The sequence below is a fragment of the Panthera pardus genome, unplaced genomic scaffold (assembly GCF_024362965.1).
Source record: "Panthera pardus isolate Hobbes unplaced genomic scaffold, ASM2436296v1 HiC_scaffold_23, whole genome shotgun sequence".
Classification (NCBI taxonomy): Eukaryota; Metazoa; Chordata; class Mammalia; order Carnivora; family Felidae; genus Panthera; species Panthera pardus.
Genome location: NW_026526799.1, coordinates 3,764,602 through 3,786,936, shown reverse-complemented (window position 1 = coordinate 3,786,936; position 22,335 = coordinate 3,764,602). Strand labels below are relative to the sequence as shown.

The following is a 22,335-nucleotide window of genomic DNA, read 5'->3' as shown; positions in this document are numbered from 1 at the left end:
TATACTTACTGCCAAAGAGATACACATAAATCTTCAATTATGTTCAGATCTGCTTTTCACTGTGAACCACTGCTTTTCAGTGGCAAAGGAAGATTATTCAACTTTAAGAAATAGGGGGGGTAGGAAAAGATCACCATATTCGGAAAAAAGGAAACATCTGGGAAGTCAAGGACAACAAGCAGGTTACGTCAGGTAAGCGCTTCTCTAAATGTGGTTCCCAGATCAGAGCCATCAGCCTTACCTAAAACTTTAATTCTCAGACCCCACACCCAAGACCTACTGAAACAGAAATTCAGGGGGTGAGGCTGGGCAGTGTGTGCTTTAACAAGCCCTCCACATGGTTCTGACGCAGGTGGAAGTTTGAGAACCACTGTGCTAGGTTCTCAGTTAATACTGAAAATGAAAAACCATTTATGTTCTTCCAAAGTCTTTGTGTTTGTGCATAATTCTTTTGACAATAAATAAAACAGTAAAAAGTGGAAAAGAAAGTCACGGTTCTTAAGTGCTTGTGAAAGTTGTGATCTGGAAGGAAAAGCAAAAAAAGATGATCCCTTAACTGAACACAGAGAAACCTCAGTAAGTAAAGTTATGTCTTTACCCCTTCACTGCTTTAAATCACCTACCCGCACTAGGTATGAGCCCCATTACTTCTGGGCACCACAACAAGCAATAAAATAATGACACTCAAAAGCCCCAAATCCACACTATTAAACGCTGCTACTACGTCAGGTAGCTTAGATAACGGAGGGTGGTACAATACGCTGCACAGCTCAGCAGGCAATCATAAATTAAAAAAAATTAATTCGATTGGGTGTTTAAGTGAAATTCAAAATGCTAAAAAAAAACTCAGCTTAAAAATGCAATGGAAGGTACAGCCTGACAAGGAAAATTCTAATTATTTTTTTGTGATTTGCAAACCGTATCCCCATCCAAGGCAAATACCATGTTTTTCATTAGGTGCAAAGTAATATGTATTCATACATTTTTACCTATATGCCTGTGGGGTAGACTTTACAGATTGTAAAAGAAAATGCTGATCATCGAATAAAGTCTTGGGACTTGGTTCTTAAGGAGTTTCCCAAGTCTGGTGTCCAGCTACTAAATACCAGAATCTAAATGGAAGTAATTTATTCAATCGTGTGACAGACCAGTTATAGTGAAACTTGTACCAATCTCTGGTTTTCAAAGATCTATCTATCTTACTTCCCGTTTCTAAAGGTGAACAGTTTTTACAATGCCATAGTTTGTTCAACTGTATGTCTGGATTACTGTGAAAAACCTAGACTTTCATTTGTAAATCTAGGATCACGTCACTCCTATTACCGTCACAATGGGAATAAATCCAAATTCCTTAAGGTGGCGCACAAGTCTCCATGACTGAGCCTTTGCCTGCCTCTCCCTCTGGGTCATGACCCCCAACCACGCTGGTCTTCTTCAAATTCAGGCCAGGCCAGACTCTTCCTGCGTCACATCTGGGCTGCTCTGTCACACACGCCCCCTTCCCCCACCCCCAGCTCTTTCTTCGGGCCTCAGTATGAACTCTGCCTCTTCTCTTCAGAAAGGCCTCGCCCTCTATCTAAAGAACGTTCTCCTACCACTTGTTTCCTTCAGAGTCCTCTCTTCATTTATATGTATTATGTGTACATTCCTTAGAGCAGAAAGACAGATTAAGGGTGTATCTTTATATTTACCTAGACTTGTCCTCAATCGTGCTGGGTCTCCTATATTCCTAAAGTCTTCAGAGCTCATTTGGAGGTGACCGTAGGAGGCACACCTGCTCTTGTCCCCTTGGCTGAAGAACAGACCTTCTCCAACTACTGAGCGGCAGTATTTTCAGTGCCACGTCGGCCTTGAAGGGTCCACAGCCAGCTGCCCTCACGTGTAAGGTCACCTGTCCTATCCCCTTGGCTGTATCACTGTCCCTAGAGGCAGAGGCTCCACAGAGCTAGTATATTTCTATGTGCCCAATGGAGGAATTAAAGGTCATCTAATGAATGTGCATATAACATTAATAACAATGGAAATGGTTCTCAGGCACCTTCGAAGTGTAGGACTTTTTCCGTTTAGAGCCTGCTTTTTCATTCTTTCTTTTGCCTTTTCCATCCTCTTCCACTCTATCCCCTTCCTCCTCACTGCTCGCATCTGCAGTATTTCCACCTTCTCCCTCCGTTTCCGAGGAGCTCTGTTGCTGAATTGCCTACGAAATAACAAGATATTGGCTAATTACATTTTTGAAAAATTGTCACGGACACTGTGAAAAAAACATTCTATTTTAATCTAAAAGGGTTCAGCTTACTCTTAAGATTGCAAAATAAAGGACTGTCAACCTCAATCTTCCAGTGACCACTTGACTTGAACCCCCTTGAGTAACAGAATTACATTTAATCCAAAATATTACCGGAGCTAAATTCTGATTTCAAATAGATGGGAGAGTAACTACTAGTATAAGAGGACATATAACAAAGACCCCAAAGAGAGTTAAAACCGAAGAAATGAGATCTAACAACGAAGCAAACCATTACCTGGTATCCAGTGAACTTCACTCCTGGGTTATTCTCTATTTCCCACAATCCTTCATTAAATCCTTTCCGTTTGTTTGACTTTCCAAACTTGTCTTTGTATTCCTTATATGGAAAAAGGTCTTTGGGACCTAAAAATGCACTGCAGAGATATTTTAGAAATAGGATACATTTGACCTTCAAAGGTACAATATTTTTAATATCAATATCAACAAAGGTGTCAGAGCCTATTTTAGTAAACAAGTTAAAAGTATAATAAACCCTCTGAGTTAGGCACGTAGCACAAAATGTTTTACACATACACTTCAAAGCAGAAAAAATAGATAGCTGGCTACATAAACCAGCAACTCTAGACTGTGCTTTGATCTTACTTTAAAAAAATTTTTTTTTACATTTATTTATTTTTGAGAGACAGAGAGAGAGCACAAGTGGGGGAGGGGGAGAGAGAAGGAGACACAGAATCAGAATCAGGTTCCGGGCTCTGAACTGTCAGCACAGGGCCTGACGTGGGGCTCAAACTCACAAGCCGTGATAATATGACCTGAGCTGAAGCTGGAAGCTCAACCCACTGGGCCCCCAGATGCCCCTGATCTTACTTTTAAATTACCAAATTATTTTTGTTTTAAAACTGGCTTTTAGTTACAAAGATAGTTTTAAACCTTTAAAGTTTATTTATTTTTGAGAGACAGAGCATGAGCAGGGGAGGTACAGAGAGAGGGAGACACAGAATCCGAAACAGGCTCCGGGCTCCGAGCTGTCAGCACAGAGCCCGACGCGGGGCTCAAACTCACAAACCGTGAGATCACCACCTGAGCCCAAGTCCGAAGCTTAACTGACTGAGCCACCCAGGCGCCCCACAAAGGTAGTTTTAAAGATGTCCCCTTTGACCACTTAAATCATCATCTTAAACTAAGCCTTATTTATGCTAATCTATATACCACATTAGCAAATTATTCACTGTTCTTTCTGTAAATTAAAAAATCACATTGGTGTTTAACGAGGCACTAAACAAGAAAAAAATCAGAAGTACAAATAGATACAATGTTACACAATTTCAACCCTACCTTAGACGAATCACAGCCATAAAAAGAAAGTCAGTTAGAATAAATCCCGCCGTTGGCTAACAGATCGGAGCGTTCACGCTAGCGTCTGCGGCATGACCACCCGTGACATCAACCTGGCGAATGAGACAGCGGAGGCCCGCATCCCGGCTGACACCCAAGAATCTTCCATTCCAAACTAAGGCTCACGTGTCCAGCCGTGAGACAGACTTGAGCGGACGCCTCGAACCAGTCAGGCACCACCGCGGTGTTGCGGCTTCCGGGGGAAACAGACGAACGCCCCTAGCTCAGGGAGCACGCGGTCTAGGAGCGCAAGCGGGGGTTCGGACAAAATCGGAAGGAAAAACCATGGTACCGCGTGCTGAAAGAAACCAAGCAGGGAAGGGGGTGGCGAGTCCAGGGGTGGACTTTACAACCCCGGACACTGAGGTCACGGGCGGCCTCGCGGACAAGGCAGCGATCGACGTGAGGACACAGATCAGGTGGGCCTCGAAGGCCGCTATGGAGGCTCAGGGTCAGACGAGAAACCACGAAAGGTTTGAGAAGAGAAGTGACAGCTTGTGTTCTAACAGGATCCCTTTGGCCACTGTGCTGAGAACAGACCGAAGGAGAGGGCACTGGGGCAGAAGCAGGGAGACAGATCAGGCCACTGAGGTAATGCCGGTGACTTGGGCCAGGGTGTAAGCCGTGCGGTCGGTGGGAAGGCGCAGGATTCTGAATTCACTCTCAGGAAAGGGCTAACATGATTTGTTAAGGGGCTGGAGATGGCACGTGAGAGGGATGGAGAACTGAGGTTATCTCCAAGGTTGTAGACTGAGAAATGAGAAGAACAGATTTGGTGTTTACTGAAATGAAAGATTCTTTTTTATATAAAAAAAATTTTTTTATGTTTATTTTTGAGAGAGAGAGAGAGAGAGAGAGAGAGAGAGAGAGAGAGAGAGACAAGAGAGTGAGCAGGGGTGGGGCAGAGAGAGAGGGAGAGACAGAATCTCCCAGCTGTCAGCAGAGCCCAACGAGGGGCTTGAACCCAAAGACCGCGAGATCATGACCTGAGCCGAAGTCGGATGCTCAACCGACTAAGCCGCCCAGGTACCCCTGGAATGAAAGATTTTTGAGAGAACAAGATTTGAGGGTGAAAAGCTGAGATTTCGATGTTAAGTTTGAAACCTGGTCTGACATCCAAGTGAGGAGGTCAAGTAGGGAGCAGGAGAGGCGATTCTGGCACTCAGGGGAAAGGTCTGAGCCGGAGGTATATATTTGGAAATTATCTGCAGAGATGTTGGAAACTTTGAGACTATTATTTAATAGGTTACTGTTGAGTGTTATAAATTCCACTTTCTGACTGGGGCTTCGTACTAATTCCTCACTGCCTAGCTGATCGAAATTTTCAAGTTGATGAAAACACCCAAGGAAGCTTTCTGCCCCCGACCACCAAAACTTCCTTGACCTTTGACAGCTTGGTCAACATGACTCTATCTCACTGAATCCAGACATAATTTTGCAGGTTACTGGACATTTTAATCAAAGGATATGTGTCTTGCTTGACAAACTGAACATGAGAAAGAAATGGACTTTGTCGATATTCCTTTTAGAGAAATGTGTCCTGCATTGTTAGACCATGGCTTTTGACTTTTCTCCGGCCTCTGACGCCACGTATAGGAGCTAACTGCGGGCTAAGCTGCCCGAGGTTCGCGTCAGCTACTGATGCTCGCCAGGGCCTGCCTGTATTTCTGTGCTGCCACGGGAGGCAGGGTTAATATGCAACTGGCCACGCCAGCTGTTGCCAGAAAGAAGAACGCCGAATGAACTGTTCTGAAACAACTACTTATTTGTTGATACACAATGTTTTTTCCTAGAATATAGACAGATAATTCCACAAATCAAATCTCCTCCCCATTGGTTAATTTTCCTGCATGTTTTACAAACCTTAAAGGGTAGGCCAGAAAACAAAATTGTCCAAAGTTCCATGCTCTAAGGATGTTATTTTTTTTTTCTCCTGGCCAAGGCTGTCTTGAAAATTGTCCAGACGAAAACTACTGGGGTTAAGTTATATGGAACAGAAGAATTTGGGGGTCCAATTACCTAACTGTCTGGGCGTTAGAATAAATTCCAGGCCATGTTCTGAGGAAAATTCTAGTCTGCTCAGGGGTGCTTGGCTGGCCTGCACACAGCTTTCTTGTGAAGTTCCTCACCTTTATTTCATTTAGTGAATTTTATTCATCCAACAGCTATTATTTTAAGCACTTCCCACTGGCCAGGCGCTGTGCTAAGCACCATGTCTACAGGAGCGAGCAACACCCACGTGTACTCTGCCTCCACAGACGGGCTGAACATTAGGTACTTGCCAGGGCGTATAATCTCAGGTTCAGGGACACCCGATCCCTAATAAATGCTCTGCTGAAACAAAGTCCTGGCAGGTTTTTTTGAAGTTAGTTTTCCTCTAAATGTTTCGAAACCTACCTCTGTATAATCTAACCAGTAAAAAACGAACATATGAACTATATTATATTGCTCCTTGGTAGAACTACTTTTACTAAACAGAGCCTCGGAAGGATGCCGTTGACTTAGATTAGTAATGCGTTAAGAATCGGTTCCGGGAAACCCTTCACACTGTTCACTGGGATGACTGTTACCCTCACCAGCTGCACACCAGGTGGTAAGCTCTTTATTTATAGTGCTTTAAAGAATGCCCAGAAAATGTTTACTAAGAGAAGTGACCACACAATGTTAGTAAATGGTTGATTTGTCCTATATAACGAAGAGGGATAATCTTGTTTCTTAAATCCTGCCAGGTCCCAGAAATACGATCAAATCATTTGGAAACAGGTCTCAGAGAAAAAGCAAAGTAATGGTATAGATGCAAAATGGAGAAAGGAATGAGGCGAATGTAAAAATACGTAGCACGAAGCCCTCTGCGCTTATTATAGATAAAACATTTACTTCTAAGCTTTCTAGCAACCTCTCTAAGGAGGAAATCATGGCAAGCTGGATATTGCACAGTGACTACTAGATAAAAACAAAAAAAGGATAAAACTAACTTCTTGAAAGAAACGCAACTATTTCTCACACGAAGACAAGAAATAAATACGTCTTAAGGGCCCCCTCTCCCCTGGCTAGCTCTCTTTCGAGGCGAGCATGAACAAGGTACCAGAGTGGCAGAAGCAGCAAGCTAAGAAAAAGTTCCCGCCTGGCCCTACTGCATTCAAATGAACACAAGCACAAGGGATGACCCTGAATTTGGAGATTTGTAAGATTTCATGACAGGTATTCTTTTCTAGAAAACATTTTTAAGTTTTATTTATTTATTTTGACAGAGACAGAGCAAGCAGGGGAGGGGCAGAGAGAGGCAGAGAGAGAGAGAGAGAGAGAGAGAGAGAGAGAGAGAGACAGAGACAGAGAGAGAGAGAGACAGAGAGATCCCAAGCAGGCTCTACACTGGCAGCGCAGAGCTAGACAGGGGGCTCGAACCCATGAACTGTGAGATCATGACCTGAGCCGAAACCAAGAGTCGGATGCTCAACCAACCGAGCCACCCGGGTGCCCCTCATGACAGTTTTTAGCTTCCTCCACACATACAATCCCTATTCCATTTGTGTCCTTGTGTGACGGACCACACACGTTTTTAGTGTGTCGAGACTGACCATCATCTCCTGGTATCTAGTAACCAGCTTCCTTCTTTCAATGATGAATTATTCCTTCCAATTTTCTTCCCTATTACAGTTGCCTAAGCTAGATACTATGCTTCCCATTTCCCGATGGCAACACGTGGTCACAGGACCAGGTTTTTGCCACAGCTGTGCGTGCAAGTGTAAGTGACATATGCAACTTCCTTACACACAAGTGTCCTGTTCTTCATGTTTTCTAACCACCCTCCACTCCCCTCTACCTGGAAGATGTACAGGTGCTGCTGAGCCAGTTTTCATTTGTTTTTAAGTAGCAGACAAGGCAACACCCCAGGCGATGGCAGGACAAAGTGACAGAAGGAACCTGGGTCCCCAGAGCAGAGCAGTCTACACACCCTGAGCTACCTGCCTACCTCTGGATTGTTTCAAAGCAAAGAAAGAAATTTCTGCTATCTAAGACGCTGTATTTTCAGCTCCCTTTATCCAGCAGTTTAGTCTGTACTCTAACCAACACAATTTAAAAACCTTATTAAGTTGGTATGTTTGCTTCAGGGTTCAACAAATTGAAAGGGCCTGAGAGAACCTAAGTTTGTTGTATGAAATATGAATGAAGGAAGTCTCTCCAGAAGGGAAATATACAAGAGCAACAAAAGAAATTACTGGGAGTGGGAAGGAGACCACCCAAGGACTCACAGGTGTCCTAAAGGAGATTCTGGGTAATGTCCGACATTTACACAGAAGTAACATTCGTAAGTAAAATGAATGAAAAATCTTCACATTAAGAAAAATACATTATTAAGCTTGCCGATTTTATATAATTGTGCTCATTTTAATAAGACCAGGTATAAACAACGTAGTCTCGTAGAGCCAAATTAGAGGTGCTGAAATTTCAGGTTGTTTTGTTGACTTACGTTTCATGGGTGCCAAAAAAGAAGATAGGATATTTGTTTGCTGGAGGCTTCACAGCTCCCTCTGGGAGTTCATCAATCTGTTAAAGATAAATTTAGTTTTTAAATATTCAGTTAAATCATGTAAAATAGCATAAACAAAATATTGTTCTGATAATTTTCTTGCTAATTTCAAAATAAAATTATTCTAATCAAAATCCCAATAATTTTTCTTCTTTTGAACCTTATAAGTGATTCTAAAGTTCGTATTTGGCCCACCACACGGACAGTAACACTGTAAATTGATTATAACCATTATGGTAATACATCGCCAGGAGCCAAAACTACTCATTTCTTCTGACTCAATAGCATTACTTCTGGGAATCTGTCCTAGCAAAATAGTTAAAAAGAATAACAACAACAACAAACAAAAAGATGGCACTTTTTGGAGAGGACGGTGAATTTACACACACGCACACACTACACCTAGAAACATACATGCTGTAAGGCAGAGAATTATTATGGAAAATTAACTCAGTGAAATATTATACAGTCATTAACAATTACCATCTCTTTCCTGGACTATTCCAAGTCTCTCTCCACTCGTTTAAGCTGGAATTACATTTAAAATGCACATCTGATTATCTCACATCCCTGCTTCAAATCCTTCTATGGTTTCGCATTGCTTAAAGCATCCTTAACTGTGCACATGAAACCTTTGGAACTTTAAAAAACTGATACTTAGGGTGCCTGGGTGGCTGAGTTGGTTAAGTGTCTGACTTTGGCTCAGGTCATGATCTCACAGTTCGTGGGTCCGAGCCCCATGTCGAGCTCTGTGCTGACAGCTTAGGGTCTGGAGCCTGCTTCAGATTCTGTGTCTCCCTCTCTCTCCGCCCTCCCCCACCCGCACTCTGTCTGTCTCTCTCTCAAAAATAAACAAACATAAAAAAAGAATAATGTTACTTTAGTCCCCCCCCCCCCCAGACCTACTGATTCTTATGTACGGTTGAGAACCTCTAATAAGATAAAGTCCAAATTCTTTAGGCTATTATATAGTTACATATTCATAATTCCTTACAATGTTTCAAGAAACAGAAATTTGCAAATCTCCATCTGTAGCCCCAACCTTTCCTTTGAATTCCCATAATTCTGACAGGATTATGTTGAACTGCAGGCATGAAATTACCAATGTCTACAAACCATTTCTATTTCCAGGTCCTACAAGCAGCTCAAACTAAAGAAAAGGCTACAAAGAGGAGAGGCACACTGGAGTTCAGAGAGCAAGAGACCAGGCCTGATACCCCATGTCTGGAAGAGATCTGAGGGCCTCCTTCACTCACATGTGGCAGCAGCCTGGGGGTCACCCCACAAGTTCGTCGCTGAACTGAACGAACCATGTGTCAGAGCAGACACTCTGTGTACTGGGGAAAGATGAACTTTGAGTCTAGAACTTGTAAAGTCCTGCTTCTGATTTTAAACTGTGCCATCGAAGGCATCATTTCCTCTCCTGGGGCCTTGACTTTCACATCTGTAAAATGGGATGGTTGTACTTGGTGACCTCTAGGTCTCCTTCAATCTTGAAATCCCATGGCTTGTCTAAAACTGAACTAATTTCCCTTGAATCTAGTTTTGTTTTCTAACTTAATTATTGGTATTGTCTGTTACCAGGAAAGAAACCTAGATAATCTTTTTATTATTTCCTCAAGCCCCATATTCAGTTTTTTACCAAATACTCCCAATTCAGCTCCAGGAATGTCTCTCAAATTGATCACTATTCCCATTAGTAAGTGTTGTTCCCTAAACAAGTTCTCATGATCTTTTAATAAGGCCATTACAGGTCTTTCAAAGTACTTCCTTGTCTCCAGGCTTTCCTGTTACATTCAATACTACCCTCCAAAGACAGTTTAAAATGAATAACTTCATTTGAATAAATTCACTAAACGTTCAATAATGTGTGTCTGCGTGCGTATATACGGTAAAAAACACGACATAAAATTTTCCATCTTAACCATTTTCAAATATACAGTTCAGTAGTGTTAACGATATTCACACCGTTGTGAAACAGACCGCCAGAAAATGAGTAACTGTACTTTAAGTGGACCAAGGATAGAACTTAAAATGGAAACGTATGGTGACCAGGTGACAAAACACTGTCACGTCATGTTGGTTTTTTTTTTCACACTTAGAAAAAAACTGCAAGTAAACAGTTTAAAAAGAAATCTTTTAAAACTTTCCGTCAATACAGCTTTTGGATGAACTTTTTCTTTGCTATAATGTTACATGAGTAACATCTATTGCAGAGGCTGCACAGCGACGGCCCTCAGGCCATCTCTGGCCTGAAGATATATTTTGTTTGGCTCCAACGGTGTTGTTGTTTTTTTTTTTTTTTTTCAACTGAATTAGTTACCAACACTTTAAAACAGGAAGATTCACATTAAAATCCAGAACAGCTTGTGTGAAAAAAAATATTACAGATAGGGATGAGCAAGCATTCCTACAAGGAAACCATTAGCCAAGACGTTCAACAGATGCCACCTTGAGACCAAGTATGTTACACTTCCGCCACACTCTAGAGAGCGTCAATGCCTGCTTTCCTCATTCATACCTTTTAGCCGGCCCCTCTGGAGTACTTGAATGTGGCCCCTGTAATAAATATTGTCAACGATATAGTAACTGGCCTGACAACCATGTTGGTTCCCCTATAAAGGTGTTAAGTAGGTTGACTTGTACTGAGAGTCTTGTTTTTTTTTTTTCTGCCTGTTTATTTTTGAGAGGGAGCGCAAGAGAGTGTGCACACAAGCGGGGGAAGGGGAGGGAGCTAGAACCTCCAGCAGGATCCACGCTGCCTGTCAGCCCAGAGTCCCACGGGGGGCTCGAGCTCATGACCCTGATATCATGACCTGAGCCAAAACCAAGATCGAACACAACCGACTGAGTCCCCCAGGTGCCCCGAGGGTCTTGTTTTTAACTTTTTTGAAAATTGTACTTTGGCATTTTTGGAATAACAAGTTGTTCAAGTAGATACACCTTCGTGAACCAATTAAAAAGTGCACCTCCCAGGCACTGTTTTTTGGCTCCTACTGTGAATACCAAGTGGCAACAGAATTTTACTTTCAGTTTCTGTTTGGTTTTGTTTTACTGTTTGTTTTCCTGACTTTGTATTTTTACTTTTGCTCCCAGTTCTCAGCTATGTTTGTTAGGATTCTGGTTTGCGCACAGCCAATGTGTTATTCCCCATTACAGGACGAGGGTGACCTACCGTCTTTTGGGTGTGACGTGGCAAAGAATCTGGTATGTTAGTCTTTTAGTCTGTAGAATGTCTTGCTTCCTTTGGACAGAAGAAGAGTCCTTTTGAGACCTAGATCAGTGAATGTGTGTATTTTATGTTACCTTTAACCTGTAGCTGAAGTTTCAGACCTGAAGCCATAAGCTCTCTGTGTTCGTACTTGACAGAGTGTTTACTCCTTCTGTGATTTTGAAACATTTTTCTACTTCTGGGAAGGGTCTTAAGAAATTGGTATAATTTTCTTAAAAGATCTGTTTCTATTGGTTTACAGATAGTAATATGACTTACAAAAATATAAAGGTACATAAGAATCCTCAGGAATTAAAACAGTGAATGTACAATACTTTCAATATGGTAGCCTTTTTGTTAATGTTCTTTATTGATTTGTCTGCTTTGCTCATTGCAGAGACACTCAGGGGATGTCAGTTAGAAACCAAGCCTGTAATCCCTTGAAGTTTAAAATCCACAGCCCTATGGACTCGGGGCAGGAGGGAGGCAACCTCATATTTCCTAGAAAACGTGTCCTCAGAGTTTCATCCCTGCACCACCACCATCAGCCGTTACATGGGACTCATCAGAAATACTAGTTCTGAGTCCAGAATTCTGACCAATTGACTTAGATACTTTGGGAGTTAAACCCAAGAGTCAATGTTTTAAGAAACCTCCAGCTGATTCTGAAATACATTATAAGACATTCCCCCTCTTGCTGTGGTTCCTGTGGATGGACTGCCTTCATTTCTTGTGCTTAACAGGAGTCTCATTATGTCTGCAGGATTTTTGCAATGTGATTGCAAAAATGTACCAATGCATGATTGCTTTCTTAATGCTTTAAAATGTACGAAATAGCAAAATTCCTACTTTTTATTAAAGGAATACCATATTATATTAAATGTGGTGGCCTTCTAAGAAAAAAAAAATCCTTCTCACAGAAACTGACAGGTCAGAGGCAGTTATACATAAAAAACCATGGGGCGCCTGGGTGACTCAGTCAGTTAAGCATCTGACTTTGGCTCAGGTCATGATCTCATGGCTTGTGAGTTTGAGCCCCACATCAGGCTCTGTGCTAACAGCCTTGAGTCTGGAGCCTGCTTCAGATTCTGTGTCTCCCTGTCTCTCTGCCCCTTCCCTGCTCACGTTCTGTCTCTCTCTCAAAAATAAACAGAAACATTAAAAACAAAACAAAACAAAAACAAACCAAATTTAGGGGTGCCTGGGTGGCTCAGTTGGTTAGGTGTCCAACTCTTGATTCTGGCTCAGGTCATGATCTCATGGCTATGAGATCAGGCCCTGCATCAGGCTCCCTGCTGGGCACGGAGTCTGCTTAAGATTCTCTCTCCCTCTCCCCAGCTCTCTCTCTCAAAAAAAAAAAAAAAAAAATCCAAATTTAAGCAATCAAAGTGAATCCTTGAACAAACCAGACTGGTTGATAATTCTGGTATAAAAACAATTCTGTCTGAATTTAATCCTTATAGAATGTAATATAAGTATATGTTTTATTTCTTAAGTAAAATTTGGGTTTGTTTCCTCATGAAGACACTAACTACACTGGGACTTCTTAAACAGGTCTACTGATAAGCTAATGTTGCTTCCATATAATGTTAATGGTTAAGGAAAATGTAAATATAAACGAATTATATTTCTGACAAACTTTTCTAAACCAACAGCTATTATATTCTGTGGTATATTAGATTAAACATAATTTCCAATACTTAACTTTAAGATGCTGGGCTAGTATTAAATTGAATTAAAGGATAATCTTTGCATCCTTGAATAATTTCCACATAGAACAGAATACTGAAGCACTGGGAGCCGTGTGTGGTTTTGTGTCATATACAAATAGGGATTACAAGTAGGGATTAAGTCTGCTACTCTAAGATCTAAGACAAAGGAAGGATATGTGCATTATGATTGTCCATGAGCTTTGATCGTTTTCTAAAACACTTGTATGGGACAGTAATTCCTCAAGTATCTGGCTCTCTATAAAACAGATGTCACTCTGGGTAAATTATAATTAATATGGAGATTGAGACTCTACAGAGAACAACACTGGCACAGAAGTATAACCAGGCAGGTGAGGTAACAGGAGGTGTTTTCGTTTACTAATGGGAAAAGATTAATTTTGTACTTGAACTCAAGTATTTAGGTTGTTCCCACATGTGGGAGAAGATTAAGGACAAGGCCCAGATGAATGCTGAAAGTTATAGGTTTGTGGAAAGGGAAATTTACTTGCCTTGGACTGTGTAACTGCAGACGGTCTAAAAGTTTACACAATGAAATATGAAAATGTTGCCAAAGCTGGATGTTTGGTTCTTATCAACTGAATTATAACTGACATACAATATCCTGTTAGTTTCATGTGTACATCACAACCATTCAACATTTTTATACATTATAAGATGGTCCCCACGGTGAGTAGTCATCATCTGTCATCATACGAAGTGACCATGACATTGGCGACTGTATTCCCTATGCTGCACTCTACATCCTGTGACGGTCACTAAGTTTGTGCCTCTCAATCCTCCTCACCTACTTTGCCTGTCCCATCTCCAACTCCTGCCCGTTCTCGTAGCCAACAGTTCCCTATATCTATGCGTCTGTTTGGTTCATTTTACAAGTTTCCGGTTTTGTGTTTTTTAGGTCCCACATACAAGTGAAATCATACAGTATTTGCCTTTCTCTGACTTACTTCACTTATAATAATACCCTCTAGATCCAGCCATGTTATCACAAATGGCAAGGTTTCATCCTTTTTTCTTAGGTGATATTCCACTGCATACAGATCCCACATCTTCTTTATCCATTCATCTATCGATGAACACTTGGGTTACTTCCATATGTTGGCTATTATAAATAATGCTGTAATATATAGGGGTGCATATATCTCTCCAAATTGGCATTTTCATTTTCTTTGGATAAATACCCAGAAGTGGAACTGCCTGTTTGCATAGTATTTCTATTTTTAATTTTTTGAGGAAACTCCTTACTGTTTTCCATAGAGACTGCACCAGTTTACATGCTCAGAATGGGGTGTGAGTGTTCCCCTTTTTCTACATCCTTGCCCACACTTGTTATTTTTTGTCTTTTTGGTACAGCTGGCTCAGTTTTGATTATTTATTCATAAGATTAAAAAGGGTGAGCTTACAAATCCATTAAGGTCAGATATTTATTAATACAATACCAGAATTTGGTTTTCTCTGTTAAAATAACAAATTGGTCTTGGAGTATCCTGTCTGTTCCTAACAAGATGTGGTAAAAAAGGTTATTCCCTAGCCTCAGAATAATCTGCCACACTTCATTAGAATAACTCCCAAGACTTTGTGCTGTCATATCCTTAAATTTGTTTTTGAACAAACAAAAGTTCCTTGCTGAATGAAGAGTTTTGGTCCTTAAAAAAAGCGGGCTACCATGTTCTATGTGATTTTGAGACATTATATTATTACTTGAAGCCATTATTCATTATTCTCAGATGTCTAAGTTCCTCTCCTAATCAAGTGGTCACATCTCTGAGAAGTCTCATGACGTTGCTGAGATTGAAGTGTTCACTGGGAAACAAATTCTTTTGGCTCCGACTGTGGTAGGAGATCAGAAGCTCAGTATTGCCAGTGCTCTGAATGATTCGAACAAGCCAACCACATCCTTCTGTGGGGGCCCCACGCTCTCAATGCTACAAAGCCCACCTCTCTCGGCCCCCTGGCTGTCCACTCTGTTCCTCAATGCAAACCCCAAGTGGCTCTGGGTGGCATGTGGTATCACCTCTTCCTCTGGGCCACGCGGGTGTGAGTTTATGTAACTCATAAGCGGGGGTCTATCTCATCTGTCCAGTGTTGAGTGTCGAGCCATTCCCATAACCACTCCCTCTCAGCAACAGGGCGAATAGAGGATGAAAACACAGGCACCAACATCAGGGGAATCTGATCGGAACACTGGGGGCCAGGGGTCCCACATGGTGGCAGCTTCATGGTTTCACTGCAGTCCACCTGGTGGTTGGGGGTGCAGAGGAGTGGAGGGTGAGAAGTGCTGAGAGCCAGAGGGTAGGCACAGACACCCAAGCGCCCTCCTTCGGCAATGCCCTTGCTCTTAGAAATGCTCGTGGCCCATTCCCGTACTTTGTTCAAATCTCTGCTCAGATGGTACCTCATCAGAGAGCCTTCCCTTACAACCCAGTTAAAAATAGCACCTCTTCCCCTGTCCTCCTCTGTTCCCTTATTCTGCTTTATTTTTATTCTTAGCACTTTCCTGACACTGAGTATTTTGTTGGCCTCTTCACATTAGAATATAATGTCCGTCCTGGGGAAACCTGCGTCTTCACCACAGCAGCCCTACTGCCTAAAGCAGTGCCCGACACACGGCAGGTGCATAACAGATATCCCTTGAGTTCCAAGGTTTCCTTACTGACTTAGGACCTGAAGAAGCCTACACTTGCTCATGGAGGAAATCAGTGACCTCAACTACGACACGGAAGACAAAGTACACCATGGAACGCTTTCGATAACAGATTACTAAGGAAAATTATTTCAAGGTTATGGTATAAAGGAGTCTCTACGCTTAAGAAAAAAAATGTGACAAGCAAACTTGTCTATTCGACTATACCAACAAGAACAATTTGGGGGGCTAGGAGCACCTGGGTGGCTCAGTTGGTTGAGCATCTGACTCTTAGTTTTGGCTCAGGTCATGATCTCTTGGTTTCGTGAGTTGGAACCCCGTGTCAGGCTCTGTTCTGTCAGCACAGAACCTGCCTGGCATTCTCTCTCTCTCTCCCTCTCTCTGCCTCTCCCCTGCTCATGCGTGCTCTCTCTCTCTCTCAAAATAATAAACTTAAAAAGAAATACAGAAACAGGGGCGCCTGGGTGACTTAGTCAGTTAAGCATCTGACTCAAAAAATTAAAAAAAAAAGATAATAAAAAAATTAAAAAAAGAAAGATTTGGGGGGCTAGCTGAAAAGTACAGGGAGAGAAAAAAAGACTATTTGGGGTATAAAAGTGTATAAAGTGTAGTTAAATTACACAGGAAAAAAAAAGCTTGCATGATGATGTTACAAAAATGGCTTTAGATAGAGAGGTCTACAAATGAGTCAACAAATTTACTGCAGGCTAAGAAAAGGGAAGCACATTATGAAACAAGGAAATGTGCACAAGATAAAGGGGAAAGAATTTTCTAAATGTGACTATATTTGGCTTAATAAATAGGTTACTCATCAACTTAATATTTGGAAATGACACTTTGTTAAAAGAACCACAAACACGACTATATGGACATAGCTTCCAAAATAACAATTTGAAAAATCTGTAGGGGCTCTTGGGTGGCTCGGTCTGTTGGGTGTCTGGCTTTTGGTTGCAGCTCCAGTCACGATCTCACAGTTCATGAGTTTGAGCCCCGCGTCATATCCCATGCTGACGGTGCAGAGCCTGCTAGGAATTCTTGCGCTCTCCACTCCTCCCCTTCTTGTCTCGCTCATTCTCTCTCAAAATAAATACACAGGGGCGCCTGGGTGGCTCAGTCGTTTAAACGTCCGACTTCAGCTCAGGTCATGATCTCGCGGTTCGTGAGTTCAAGTCCCGCGTCAGGCTCTGTGCTGATGGCTCAGAGCCTGGAGCCTGTTTCAGATTCTGTGTCTTCTCTCTCTGACCCTCCCCCGTTCATGCTCTGTCTCTCTCTGTCTCAAAAATAAATAAACGTTAAAAAAAATTTTTTTTAAATAAAAAAAAAATACACAAACTTAAAAAAAAAAAGAATGAAAAATCTCTAGGAAATCGGTCCCTAATATCTTTAAATACATAAAAATCATCACCTATTACTTGATAGAGCTATTTCATAAAGACATTATGTTTTCCACGCGATGAAACTTTCAGAAACCTTGACAGTTTTATCTTTAAAAGAATTATAAATAATTCTGAGAAGATACACTTAGAACGCAGTGTTTTTATCTGTGATGGGCTCTCTGTAGGGGACAGGCCAGATGACTTCTTGAGGGCCCTCGTTAGTGTTTTCTGTTATGGCTTCTGGAGAAGGAGCACGTGTGGGCAGTCATCCACCCTCTGCCCTCACGGGGCACGTTAGGGAGAGCCAGTCTCTGACAAGTGGAAAAGCTCAGGTTGAAGGGTAAAAAGCAAGGGATTTGGTTTGTGACTGTCATGGAAGATCTCCACTTAAACGTCCATGTCCTCTTTTTTCAATTTCAGAAATCATGTTTACAAAAAACTTTTTTTAATGTTTATATTTATTTTTGAGATAGAGAGAGAGCATGAGCAGGGGAGGGGCCGAGAGGGAGACACAGAATCCGAAGCGGGCTCCAGGCCCTGAGCTGTCAGCACAGAGCCCGACACGGGGCTCGAACTCCTCAACCGTGAGATCATGACCTGAGCCGAAGTGGGCCGCTCAACCGACTGAGCCACCCAGGCACCCCCAGAAATCATGTTTTAAATGGAAATGCCTAAAATTCTGGCATGTTCCCTCAACTCTCGTTTAGTCCCCATGGTCTTCTAAGCAACTGTCCACACAGCTTCAATTTTGAAGAGGTACAAAATACACTTGCTTTTAGGGTTTATTTTCACTTTTCACGAGAAGTTGAACATCATATACCCATATAACTAACCTAATCAAGTATATAACATTTAAGTCATCTCAGAAAGTTCCTTCACCCTCCCTACCAGTTACTTCCCACCCACCACAGGCAACCACTATCCTGATTTACGTCCCCATAGATCAGCTCTGCTGGTTCCTGAATTCAAAATTTAAAAAAAAAAAAAAAAAAAGGTAAGAAGTCTGGGTATTGGCTTCTATTGCTCAGTGTTTTTGAAATGAATTGAATTCATATTATAGAAGTAGTTCAGTCTTACATATGGCCAAGTAATATTCCACTGCACCCATTCTCCTACAGATGTACTGATGGACATTTGTTGTTGTTTTTGTTTTTGGACATTTGTATTGTTTCCAGTTTTGGTTACCGTGAATAAAACTGCTATAAATATTCTTGCATTTTTTTTTTTGATCTATGGTTTTACTTCTCTTGGATAATCCCAGGAACAGGATTACAGGGTAATAGCACAGGTAAATGTTTAACCTTGTAAGAAACTGCCAGACTATTTTCCAAAGTGGTTATCATCATTTTATATTCCCTCACACAACATAAGAGAGCTCAGATGTTCTACACCCTAGCCATCGTTGGTACAGCCAGCCTTTCTAGTAGGTATGAAGGGGTATCTATCGTGATTGTCTTTTAACATACGCAACTGTCACATCCTCTCTGCACGGACTCAAAAGACATGAAAGCATATGTCCACAGAAAGATCTATATAAAGATGCACACAGAGCTTTATTCATAGTAGCCCAAGTGTGAAAGCAGCCCCGGTGCTCATCAGCATGAGAGCAGCTGAGCGGGCTGTGTGTGGTGTATTCAAGGTTCACACAAGGGAATACTCTCCAACAACGGGAAGGAATGAAGTTCTAGTCAGACAACAACATGGACTAATCTCAAAAACATGCTAAGTGACAGAATCTCACATAAAAGAGTAATACTGGGATCCTGTATGATTCCATTTATATGAAGTTCTAGAAAAGGAAAAGCTAATTTACAGTGAAAAGATGTCTAAACAGTGGTAACTTCTGGGGGAAGGTGGGTGTGGTGAGTGAATGGGAAGACGCAAAGACGCAGGAGAAAATTTTCTGGGGTGATGGTAATATTTCATATATTGATGGGGGTTGTGTTACACAGATGTATATGTTTGTCAGAACTCATCCTGTGAAACACAAGATTTATGCATTCACTGGATGCAAACTTTACCTCAAAAATGTAAATAAATTTTAAATTCTAGTTAAGTATACATATGCTGAAGTGCTTAGGATGAAATAACATATGCAAATTAACTTAAAATACATGAGAAATAAGATGAATGGATGGACGGATGGATGGATGGATGGATGGATGGAGAGGGACTGTTGGAAGGACAGAAGTGTGGTAAACAAACCCAGCAAAATGTTAATTGTAGGGTCCCAGAAGTGGGTATATGGGATTCACTTTACATTCCAACTTCTTCTGTATGTTTCAAAATTTTCATAATAACATTTTGGTAAAAATAGTAGGGGAAGGGAGGGAATATGAGGGTAATATAACAAGTTGGTTACATCCTTGTCTCTTAAGCTAGAAAGTCAGTGGACTGTGTCTAGTCAATAAGCAAAGAGGAGACAGGAGACTTGTATTCCGCTGTAAGTAAAAGTTTTTTGTTAAAACTATGTACGTACTTTAGCTAAAAACAATTCAGAAAGAATTTTTAAAACCACCAAACTGCCAATTACAGAGATTGTACCAGTCACACTCCCACCAATAATATGTGAGTTTCTATATCCCCGTAACTTCACTATTCATGGGTATATATATATATATATATATATATTGCCTCAATTTGCTATGTGAAAAATGATGTTTTGTTTTAATTTGCACTTTTTTTTTTAACGTTTATTTATTTTGGGGACAGAGAGAGACACAGCATGAACGGGGGAGGGGCAGAGAGAGAGGGAGACACAGAATCGGAAGCAGGCTCCAGGCTCTGAGCCGTCAGCCCAGAGCCCAACGCGGGGCTCGAACTCGCGGACCGTGAGATCGTGACCTGAGCTGAAGTCGGACACTTAACCGACTGAACCACCCAGGCGCCCCTGCACTTCTTAATTAGAGATGATGTTGGACATCTTTTCATACATACTATATTTTCTACACACTGCTTTTTCACGCCCAGTACTCATTTTTCCACTGGGTTATGGGCTTTTGTTATCGATCTACAAAAGCTCATTTTGTCTATATCTCTCTATATGTCTCATCTCTTTTTCTATCATATGCTACAAATGTTTTCACCCATTTGTCATTTGTCTTAATTTCATTTGCAATGGCTTTTTGGCCACGAGAAATTTCTTCATTTTTATATCACAAGAGCTATTCATCTTTTTCTTTGTGGCTTATGGTTTTGTATCTTGCTTTTAAAGTACTTTCCTATTCTAAGACTACAAAAAAATTTTCTCCTGTTTTCCCTTGTTATTACTTTTGCGGTTTTAATGAATTATTTTCTTAGGCTAGAAATGTGCTTAACAGTGAGTGTAGGGAAACCAGCACCCACATACACGATTACATAAATGAAATGTAAATTGCTACAAACATTTAAGAAGTAGATATGATTGCATACATTATAAAATTAAAAACATACATACCACACAGCCTAACAATTCTACTTTTAGGAACCAATCTATTCTATAGAAATAAGAGCACGAGCATGTAAAGATAAACAAACCAAGATGTTCACTGAAGTTCTCCTGCCAAAAGAAGAAACGACTAACGGGCCATCAGCGAAGAAACGATTAACTGAATTATGGCGCAGCTATACTATGGCATATCCATAGCCAACATCTATATGTATTGACTTGGAAAGCCAGCAGTATGTCAAGGGCAAGTGAAAAGAGCAAGCTGCAAATTAAAAAATGTTAACTGCATCAAACTCTGAGCGTGTGTGTGTATATGCATGTGTGTGTGTGTGTGCCCGCGCGTGTGTGTCTGTATGCGCATGTGCTTATATAAGCCTAAGAAAATGTTAGGAAGGGTACAATGCTACATCAGGGTAGGAGGAATGGTAGTGTCACAAAACTGTATTTCTCCTGAAATTGAAAAGAAAAACGTTAACTATTTTTAAAAAGTAAATCAATGAAAATACTAATGCTTAGGGCCTGTCCCAGAATGTCTGATTAAAAAAACAACAACTGCAGAATGGAATCTGTATTAGGTAAAGAACACGTGGACAGTTAAACTTACTGGACTCTTCTACATCCGTAGAGGATGACTTCTCCTTTAAACTCAACCATGGGGACCTTGTCTGATTGGATACAAAGAGCACCTTTTCCCACCAGTCTCCAGCTCCACAACTGGTTTGAATTCCTAGGAAACTACATTTGCATAACTTTGGCCTTGCCTTTCCCATTTCCTTAGCAAGGAGTCTTAGCTGGTCCTCCACCAGCAAAACTTCTTTAATTATACACAAAATTTATAAAGTACATTTTAATAGAAAGAGAATTTACTGCTTTATGCAGATCTTCCAAACCCTGCTTCCTCCACCAAAAAACTCAGAAAGATGATCATGTGGAACTAAATTTGGATACTTGTGAATCCAATTCACAAGGCTTACGCCAATTTGGGCACATCTTTTATTTTTGATGTCAATTTCATTGGCCTTTATGTTGTCAATATAAAATGATATGCGCTATGCTTTTTTTCCCCTTAAATTCTATTTTGTCTGATATAAATTACTGCCATCTCTCCATCTGTTTTATTCAGTCTGATAAATAGATCTTTCCAATTTTGGAGTAATTTTTACCTCCCACTATTTTGTGTTAGGTCAGCCTCTTACAAACATTATTATTGTTGGATTTTATTTATGGATCTAAATGGAGAACATTTATGCTTCCAGTATGTCTGGCTTTTTATATGCCTCTTTTCTCTCTTCATGTTTACCTTTATTCTATGAATTAAACTCAAATTTCATAATTTTAATTCTACAAGTGCCTCAAACATTTCAAGAACACCATTAAAACAATAATAATTACACAATAACATGAAGACAATATTTATCTATTTATTACAATCTGAAACAAAATAAGGTATTTAGTGCTTTCCCCCATCTTCCTCCCTTCCCTTTCTCATTATTTATTCATCTTTCTCCCATCTCTTCTCTATTATGTTCCACTGTTTGATTTAATAAGTTGGTAATTATTTTTCTTGTTGCAATGACTGTAGGCAACCACCCAAGGCAAATGCCTTCAAAGGATTAGGAAAAAGGCAAACAGCAGATGAAACAGGATGTCAATAGGAAACTACCTGAGTGTCAGTTTCAGCTGAGGATCCAAGAATGTTGTCAAAATGGCTCGTAAACCTCAGCTCTAGCAAAAAAAAGGTTAGAGATAAGGAGAGTTCAGAAAAGGACCTCC

The 22,335-nt window shown here is 40.9% G+C and overlaps 2 protein-coding genes across 2 annotated transcripts in view; one reads left to right on the top strand and one right to left on the bottom strand.

Annotated features, from left to right (window-relative positions):
* Positions 1-10,011, top strand: part of TM6SF1 (transmembrane 6 superfamily member 1) — a 57,022-nt gene extending 47,011 nt beyond the window's left edge. The window contains exon 10 of the mRNA XM_053888627.1: positions 9,306-10,011. Coding sequence (XP_053744602.1) covers positions 9,306-9,413 — 108 coding nt within the window. The 3' untranslated portion in view covers positions 9,414-10,011. The remainder of the gene's footprint in view (positions 1-9,305) is intronic.
* The window catches only part of HDGFL3 (HDGF like 3), a 72,890-nt gene that overhangs the window by 16,956 nt on the left and 33,599 nt on the right, over positions 1-22,335 (bottom strand). Inside the window, exons 2-4 of the mRNA XM_053888633.1 lie at positions 8,115-8,191; positions 2,523-2,661; positions 2,039-2,197 (exon numbers count right to left, since the gene is read on the bottom strand). Coding sequence (XP_053744608.1) covers positions 2,039-2,197; positions 2,523-2,661; positions 8,115-8,191 — 375 coding nt within the window. The remainder of the gene's footprint in view (positions 1-2,038; positions 2,198-2,522; positions 2,662-8,114; positions 8,192-22,335) is intronic.